The sequence below is a fragment of the Grampus griseus genome (genome assembly GCF_964374135.1).
Source record: "Grampus griseus genome assembly, chromosome: 20".
In the NCBI taxonomy this organism is placed as follows: Eukaryota; Metazoa; Chordata; class Mammalia; order Artiodactyla; family Delphinidae; genus Grampus; species Grampus griseus.
The window spans coordinates 7,283,233-7,292,519 of NC_139014.1; the positions used below are offsets into that span (position 1 = coordinate 7,283,233).

Here is a 9,287-nt window from a genome sequence, read left to right on the forward strand (position 1 = left end):
GCCATCTGTTGTGGACTTCATCTCTGTGGGCCTGGGGACACTTGTGGCACTGGCCCAGATCACTGCCAGGTGGTTCTTCTGTTTCCCATTGAGCCAGGGTAGGGGCCTGGAGGGGAGTTTGGATGAAAAACGACCTCTTGACCCCTGACGGTGCCTCTTGATAGAGTGGTGGGGACCGGCCATCTGTGAGCTGCCCCTCAAAGGACACTGGGGAGGCTTGTGACACCTCTACTCCCGCCTTCCTGGATCTCCTGCTGAGGACTCATCCCCATGGTAAAATTAAATACCAGCCTTCAGCCCTGCCCATCAGCACTGAAGCCTGAAACCTCTTCAGGTGATTCAGGAACTGATTAACCAAGTGGGGATTTGCTCACTGTCTTCGCTGTGGCTTCTCTGCCTTGAGCTTCTTATTCTTCCCTCTACTAACCACCCAAAGGGGGTCAGAAGAGAGCAAAGCAAAAGCAGACTGGTCTCCATCTATCTTATCTGTGCTCGGTGCTGGTCACAGGCTGGGTGGTGAAAGACCGTATGGCCAGAGCAGGGCTTCACGTGGCTCTGTGGCTCTCCTGGGTCCTCATGTCCACACAGCACGTGTGACCACAAACTGGGATCATTAGGCGGTGGGGTTCTGTCATAGTCATCCTTCTGTTTCTCTTCCACAGGACAAGATCCAGAAGCTTTATGAGCGGAAGATAAAGGAGGGAATGGATATGAACTACATTATCCAAAGGAAGAAGGAATTTCGGAATCCCAGGTGAGTTTCCCACGAGCCTGCAGGGTCAGTTGGGTGGTTGATATTGGACGGGGGACGGGGGTGCCACCATGGAGGTGGCAGGGAGAGGCCCAGCTCAGATCACACCTGAGCCCAAAAGCGCCATCACCCACTCGGCATTCCCCTCGCCGAGGCTTACCGTTTACCGTGGAAGAGCCAGATCGAACACGCAAAGCAGAATGGAAGCCGAGAGGCCTGGGCTGGGCGGGGGCGCCTGGCTGGGTTCTCGCTCCCACGCTGCTCCTAGAGCATGTGGCCTCTCAAGGCCTCCGTGTCCGCTGCTGCTCGATGAGGGGATTGGACCAGATGATCACCCCAGGTCCTCCCACCTCTAGAAAGTGGTTGATTCTGTGCGCAGGCGAGAGGTTTGAGAAACAGAACTGTGTCTGGGTCTTACTCCGTCCAGTGCTCAAGCAAGTGACACACCCAGCAAAGAGCCTCGTGTGCGGATAGCCGAGACCTGCCCTGGCCCCTGTGGGCCTAAGTGGGGTGGCCCCGACCAAACCACACACACTGAAGGTCAGATGTCTGGTTAAGAACAGAAACTGCAGCCCTCACCTCGACACCAGATTCTTCCTGGCCACTGGCCCCAGTCCATCTCTCTGGGAGGCTGGAGGGCCAGAAGTGACTTTTAATGTCAAGCCAGTGGACATTTCCCCTTCCATCCAGAAGCTTGCTTAGAACAGTTCGGCCGGATTTAAAGGCTTCACCTGAGCCCAGGCACCAAATGGTTCTGATCTCTTGAAATCTGGTGCCACACAGGGCCCCGGGTCTCAGGCCTGCTCAGCGCCTTGTGGTTTTCCTCTTTCAGCATCTATGAGAAACTCATCCAGTTCTGTGCGATTGATGAGCTCGGCACCAACTACCCGAAGGTATGTCACACCCGCAGAGGCTGAGGGTGAGAGAGGGTACCCAGGGCCCTGTGCTCATCCCGCTGGATCCAGCCTGGCACCACTGAAAGGTCCACACTGCAGCACTGCCAGCTGAGGAGCGCAGTCCCCGTCTCTCTTGTTTGAGTCCCGGGGCCTCTGATTGGCTAGGGCCTGAGCATGGACTCGCTGTGCCCTGTAGAACAGCCTGTGCACAAATGCATCTTTGCCCTCATAATCCTAAGGAGGACTGGCCAGAGACCAGGGATAACAGCTGAGCCCCTGTGCCCTTGAAGGCAGGAGACTCCAGGCCAGGAAGATCCATGGAAAGACCAGGGAAGGCACTTTAACCTTTGCTGCAGCTTTAACCTTTTCTTTTTCAGGATATGTTTGACCCCCATGGCTGGTCTGAAGACTCCTACTATGAGGCATTAGGTGCGTAGCTGTCCGTCTGCCTGCTCACCCATCCGTCTGTATATCCATCCAGTCATCAGGCAGCAGAGATTTCAGGGTCTCCTCCATGTCCGGCCATGTCTGAGGAGCTGGGTATACAGCCTTGAAAGGTCCAGACCCCATCCCTGACTTATGAGGCTTACAGTACAGCACAGAAGACAGGATTAAAGGAGTGATCCAGTGATGACAGGTGTGGGGATGGTGGGCGTGCAGGCAGGGCCACCTAATTGGGCCAGGGGTGGGGCGGCTTCACTGAGGAAACCAGGTCTGAGGTGAGGTTTGAAGGTGCAGAGACTGGCCGAGCAGGTGTAGACAGTGTCCCAGGCAGGGGCCAGTGGGAGTGCAGCAATCTCGGAAGGGGCGCATCTGGGAGAACTGGGAGGAATTTCAAAGGGCCCATTTCCTCGGATGCCTGGTCCCAAACCAGCAGCCTGTGAGCCAGATCTGGCCTGTAGGTGTATTTTGTTTGGCCCATATGAGTTTTGTCTTGCTTTAATTTGAATTAGTTGACAACGTTTTATCTAAAAATCTAGGGACTTCCCTGGTGGTCCAGTGGTTAAGACTCCGAGCTTCCAATGCAGGGGGCGTGGGTTCAATCCCTGGTCAGGAAACTAAGGTCCCATGGGCTGCGTGGTGCAGCAAATAAATACATACATACGTATATTAAAAAAAACATTAAGGGACTTCCCTGGTGGCGCGGTGGTTAAGCATCCACCTGCCAATGCAGGGGACATGGGTTCGAGCCCTGGTCCGGGAAGATCCCACATGCCGCGGAGCAACTAAGCCCATGCGCCACAACTACCGAGCCTGCACTCTAGAGCCCGCGAGCCACAACTACTGAGCCCACGTGCCACAACTCCTGAAGCCCGCATGCCTAGAGCCCATGCTCCGCAACAAGAGAAGCCACCGCAATGAGAAGCCCGCGCACCACAACAGAGTAGCCCCTGCTCGCCGCAACTAGAGAAAGCCCGTGCGCAGCAACAAAGAACCAACGCAGCTAAAAATACATTAAAAATAAATAAATTTATTTTTAAAAATACATGCATAAAAAATGCATACATTAAAAAATAAAAATCCAAGGTTCTGGCTGCTCTTGGTCGCTGAGAAGGTAGTCACGCTAGGCCAGCACTCCCAGCCAGCCGAAGCTGGGAACGGCTGACCCCTCCAGACGGCCATGCACAGCCCCAGCCTCGGGGCCTTTAAGGCTGAGGCCCCTGCTTCCTGCTGGCCGGCGCTTGACTGTGCCCATCACAAAGGGATGCTTCAGACAAGAGCCCCAGGGAAGCAGCAGGTGCTAGTCCTTCAGCCTGAAGTACCTCCTCGTGTGGGAGTTGTTTCGGCTGCTTGTGTAACTGCCCGTCTTGTCTTCATAGCCAAAGCCCAGAAGATTGAAATGGACAAATTGGAAAAGGCCAAAAAGGAGCGAACCAAAGTAAGTGGTGGCCGGCAGTCCTGATGAAGAGAGCAGCTGTTTGGAGCGCACGGGTCCTGCTGGCTAAGCCCTGGGACGTCCAGGCTGCTCTCCCCACAACCACTGGTTCATCGCCTGACGATGCGCTGAGCAGCCTTAGGTGTGCCCTGTGCTGGATTTGAAGCCTCCCTAAGTCAGCTTGAAGACGCTTTCCAGTTGCTTCCGTTTGGTTTCTTGGCATCTTCTGTTAGTTGCATTACACACACACACACGCACACACACGTTACAGCCATAGACCCCTGGGGGCTTTCTCCCTTTGTCGTCATAGGTTAGGTGTTCTTGGCCTGAACGAAGGCAGAGATTTCCTTCCCAGGGCGCTCTGCTGTGCCTTTCTTGGCTTCCAGAGCTGACCTCTGCAGCCTGCCTTAGTGCTTCCCTGTAGGTCCCATGTCTCATGGCCTGGCAACCCCTCCTTTTAGGATCCTGAGTACACTGCTTCCCAAGCAGCACCGCCTCCCACGGAGTGTGAGGGCGGGGGCCTGGGCCTGAGGTGGGGCGGCGGGCAGGGGTGCCCGAGCGCAGAGACACAGTGGTGCTGGGAGGGGCCCGATGTCTGTTGGGGAAGCTCTCTTCAGGGGATTAAACCCCGTTCGAGTGCCTCCCCTGCACCTCTCCTACCCTTGGACAGTCAGAGCAGAGCTGACTCTCAGTGCCTCCTGTGTGGTGCCAATCTCCTGTCCCCTGGGAGCAGACAGGTGGCAGAATGGTGTGGACACACAGCTTTACACGAGTTTTAACGCTTGTCTCTCTCTCGCCCTCCAGATAGAGTTTGTGACGGGCACCAAGAAAGGGACCACGACCAACGCCGCAGCCGCCACCACCGCCACGGCCAGCACAGCTGTTGCAGGTAGACGGCGGCTCCGCTTCCCGGCTGCTCCACAGACCGAGCGAGGGCTTCCCTCCCTTGTTTTGGGGAACAGGGCCTGGCCTCGCTGTGGTTTGTGCTGAGCCGCTTTGGAGCCTGGGGTGGGGTCCCCGTTCACTGGCTCCCCCTTGGCTTTCTGAGGCTAGGGGCCCTGCAGTGTCTGCCTCCTGGGCTCTGACTGCCGGCCTACTGGGAAGGGCCATTGCTTTGTGGTTGGAGTTGATCTGGCTTCTCTCTTGCCTTACCCCAGACGCCCAGAAGAGAAAGAGCAAGTGGGACTCGGCCATCCCGGTGACGACGATAGCCCAGCCCACCATCCTCACCACTACGGCCACCCTGCCCGCTGTCGTCACAGTGACCACCAGTGCCAGTGGCTCCAAGACCACCGTTATCTCTGCCGTGGGCACCATCGTGAAGAAGGCCAAGCAGTGACCTGAGGGACCAGCTCGGGGTGGCTCGGACATTCTCCTTTCCCTCAAGGGGAGGAGCCACTCTGGGGCTTGACGAGACTGTGCAGCCCGGTGACCTATGCCCACTGGGAGGCGCCACTTTGTATATTTCAGGACTGGGACCTGCTCCCCGGGTGCCACCCCGAGAGGAGACTCCATGCAGCCTTCCAGCTGGAAGAGACGTTGCTGCAGCAGAGCGGGGCACTGTGGACAGTGTCCTCCATGCTGTGGGGTCTGCCCCCTGTTAAAAGCACCGTATCCTTACGTCTCAGCATCTCGGATGCGCTGGCCTCTTCTACAGTCTGTTTTCAGGCGAACGTGAAAGCTCAAGCGTCCTCCCCACCTTCTTGGCCGGGATTGTCAGCGTTGACGGGGATGAGCAAAGCCCGCGGCGCTGCTCAGAGGAGGTGGCCCAGGAAGTCACTGAGGTCATTCCCAGTGAACGCCTCTTGGCGTGGGCGGGCAGGGTCCCGAGAGCGAGGAGGCCCCGGTTCCCACTGTCTGCTACCCTGACCCTGCAACTCAGCCAGTCCTCAGGCAGGAGCCCAGGCCTTTACTCCCTTGGGCGCAGTTGAGCCCTCCTCAGATCACTTCTTGGACACACCCCAGCTTTTGAAGTCAAGCCAGTGACCAGGAGGGCGGGGGTTGACCCCCAGCCCATGCAGGGAGGGGGCGAGGTGTGAGCAGGCCCAGTGTGGGGAGATGAGTCACCTCCTGGCACGGCTGGGCAGCCGCTCATTGTTTACGTGAAACCCGGCTCCTGGGAGGCTCCCGCCACCCCACCCTTCCTGTGCCGGTTATCTCTGCCCCACAGCAGCACCCGGGCAGCGCCAGTGGCCGCCGGGCTCCTTCTGGGGCCAAAACAGATTTCCTAGCCGCTGCCAGGCCTGGAGGCCGAGGCCGGAGAGAACAGGTCTGCCTTTCCTGCGCTTTGGCAGCTCCCTCCTCCAGCGGGAGGGCTTCGCGTTCAGAGAAGGAAGCGGGGCTGTGAAGCGCAGGGTTGCTTCCCTGGGGCGGGCGGGGGGTTAGAAAGGTGGTCCCGAAGTTGTGCCCGATACTGTTGCATGACCAGAGGGGTGTGACAACCCTGCCCTGTGGTCCCCAAAATAGAGATCGAGTCACACTCGCCCCCTCCCCACAAACACTCGGCGCCAGAAGAGGTTGGTTCTCCCCCTCTCCTCCTTTGTGAAGACTTCGCAACCCTGAAGAGAGGGGCTGCTGTGCCCCGGGTCAGAAGGGGCTTCCTGCCCTGCAGCCTCCTCCGACAGGGGCCCCTCATTCCACAAGGGCCCCGTGGAGCTTGTGTGGGCGGCAGCGTGGGACCGTGGAGACAGCAGGAGCGGGGTCAGCACCTCTGCTCTGGATCCCAGTTTAAAACGAGTTTGAGTCGTCTTGGGCCCTTACTTCTGTAAGCCTTCTTTGTCAGATCACGGTAATAAAGCTTCTTAAGGTGGTTGTGGAGAATCAATGACATGATTTATGCAAAAGTTGTATTAACTATAAAGTACTCCACACGTGTCTGTTGTTGGCCAACCCAGTTCCTCTTGTTTTAGACCAAGGAGGGAAGCAAACTCGAGAGGTGATAAAACTGGCCAGGCTCCTGGCCTTTGACTGTGCTCTGGGCACCCCCATCCTGGCCGTCAAGCTGTCCGGTGGGATCAGTAATGACTGTTTCCCCCGCGGGGCCCAGCCGCTGGGGCCCTGGGGAATGAACGCAGTCTGGGGTTGGTCAGCCCAGAGTTGGCAGTTGTTGCACTTACAAGCCTTGTGAGTGGGGTGAAGGTCTTTGTAAAACAGGATTGGTGCCTGCCCACCTTAGTTCCCCTGAGGGCGCCACAGGGGCGGGTTATCAGCTTTCCCTAGGGACTGTGTGTCCCCAGCACGCGGGTCCAAAGTCCTCTGTCCCTGCTTGCAAACCGCCTGTCCAAGCTGAACCCTACTCCCACCCACCGATACATCCCCTACCCTCCTCCTGTGGTCCTCATCTTGGGTGATGTCATCATGATCATCCAGGGCTCACAGCTGCATCCTGGACCCCTGTGCTCTACCCCACAACCAATGGGTCACTTCAGAAACCCCTCCCCCACCATTGTTATTGCTGCCTCAGTTCACTGATTGCTTCAGCCTCATCTGCTGTCTTTCTCACTCTCCCACTCCCATCCGAGCTCCAGTCCGGCTCTGGGGAGCATCTTCCTGCACCCCAGCTCTGGCCACGTCATGTGCCCTCCCGCTGTCCTCAGGAGATTCCACTTCAGCCTGGCAGGCAAGGCCACCAGCATTCTCATCACCTCGCCAGTCTCCCCCCTCCACACCCCTCCCACCGCTGACCCTGCCCACGCCCCCATCCTTGGCTTCTCCCAACTTTCTCACCATTGCCCTTGTATCACTCCCTACCTGTGCACAGATACCTTCAAGATGCAGCTCAGATTTTCTTAACCCCTTCCTGACTCTCCTGGGCGTTAGTTGCTCCTTTCTCAGGGCTCCCACATCTCTGATAACACTACTGCCTTAACTCTTCTGTCCACACATTGGGCTGAGACACGGTTCTCTTATGAGCGGAAACAACACAATCCAACAAAGCTGTGTCCCAAGTGCTTGGTGTGAGATAAGTGCCCAGGTGTTTGGAGGGATGGAGGGAGCAGTGGTCCCTGCCCCCATGGCCACTGGACTGAAAATTCCAAACCCATGTGCCAACCTCACAGCATCCCGCTGCACATTGGCCACATGTTGGCAGTTGATAAGGCTCAGTGATGGGTACTGTCTAATTTTGTGGGTTTTTTTGTTTTGGAGAGCACACAGAGAAACTGTTTTTTTAAGACAGAAACAAGGCAGAGATACACACCCAGAGAGAAAGGGTGTGGGCGTCCTCCCTAATGAGGAGGAGCGCCTTTATGTATGTTTAAAATCTCTATAATAAAAAATTTAAAAAAGTAAGGCCCTTTGAACCATAAAGAATGAGGAAGGGGCTTCCCTGGTGGCTCAGTGGTTGAGAATCTGCCTGCTAATGCAGGGGACAAGGGTTCGAGCCCTGGTCCGGGAAGATCCCACATGCCGCGGAGCAACTGGGCCCGTGAGCCACAACCTCTGAGCCTGCGCGTCTGGAGCCTGTGCTCCGCAACGGGAGAGGCCGCGACAGTGTGAGGGCCGCGCACCGCGATGAAGAGTGGCCCCCACTCACCGCAACTAGAGAAAGCCCTCGCACAGAAACGACCCAACACGGCAAAAATAAATAAATTAAAAAATTAGAAAAAAAAAAAAAGAATGAGGAAGATCTCTGTGGCCAAATTTGGCGTGATATTCAGGAGAGAGAAAATGAAAAGGGCAATGTGCCGAACAGTACATAGAATATGCTTCTGTGTAAGAAAGGGAAGAAATACAAAACAAAAAATAGAGGAAAGAAACACAAGAAAAATCTTTCATTTTAAATTTGAATTGGAAACATCAGTATGAACTCATGATTCAGGGACTAAGTATCTTGGCAGGAGCTAAGAATCCGCCTGCCAATGCAGGGGACACATGTTCAAGCCCTGGTCCGGGAAGATCCCACATGCCGCGGAGCAACTAAGCCCGTGCACCACAACTGCTGAGCCTACGCTCTAGAGCCTGCGAGCCACAACTACTGAGCCCACATGCCACAATTACTGAAGCCCGCGTGCCTAGAGCCCGTGCTCCGTAACAAGAAAAGCCACCGCAATGAAAAGCCCGTGCACCACAACGAAGAGTAGCCCCCGCTCACCGCAACTAGAGAAAAACCCATGCGCAGCAATGGAGACCCAATGCAGCCAAAAATAAATAAATTAAATAAGTATATTTTTTTAAAAAAAAAGATGATGAACTCACGATTCAAAAATAAGAAAAAAGTCCCAGCTATGTCCTTTGAAAGGACCCAGAAGCAATGGCCGCCAGTAGGAATGAGCACATGTAGCACCCAAATCTTGATATCTAATACCATTCCCCACTAAAAGGAGCCAGGGCTCCTTGGAGAGAAATGGCCGATCTAGAAATCTAAGTGGGACTGGGCCAGTTTGTCCCAGAAAGCAGGGAGGACTGCAAGGAGTGTTTCAAAGGTCAAAGGAGCAGGTTTGAAGAGATCTCCCACTGGCCAATTATTGTGAAAAAGGAAAAACTCCCTTGCTTCCTATACACTGCTACTCACAACATCATAAAACGCTTCTGACACCAAATGTATGGGTTTTCCACAACCAAGCAGTTCTGACACCAGCTGCCTGGAGTTAGCCCAGACCCCACAGGTCTGTCCCACAAGACTGCTCCCTACTCAGAGGACAACTGCCTGTCTGGGCCTCCCCGACTCCTGACCAACTGGTTATAAATTGGAGGTTCCCATGACTCCTCCTTGGGCTCAATAATTTGCTCGAATGGCTCCCAGAACTCAGGAAAACCGTTTACT

At 55.6% G+C, this 9,287-nt stretch overlaps 1 protein-coding gene across 1 annotated transcript in view; it reads left to right on the forward strand.

Annotated features, from left to right (window-relative positions):
- The window catches only part of SAP30BP (SAP30 binding protein), a 34,202-nt gene extending 27,859 nt beyond the window's left edge, over nt 1-6,343 (forward strand). Inside the window, exons 6-11 of the mRNA XM_082679952.1 lie at nt 663-754; nt 1,584-1,644; nt 2,025-2,076; nt 3,468-3,526; nt 4,328-4,412; nt 4,681-6,343. Coding sequence (XP_082536078.1) covers nt 663-754; nt 1,584-1,644; nt 2,025-2,076; nt 3,468-3,526; nt 4,328-4,412; nt 4,681-4,862 — 531 coding nt within the window. The 3' untranslated portion in view covers nt 4,863-6,343. The remainder of the gene's footprint in view (nt 1-662; nt 755-1,583; nt 1,645-2,024; nt 2,077-3,467; nt 3,527-4,327; nt 4,413-4,680) is intronic.
- Nucleotides 6,344-9,287: the final 2,944 nt, after the last annotated feature.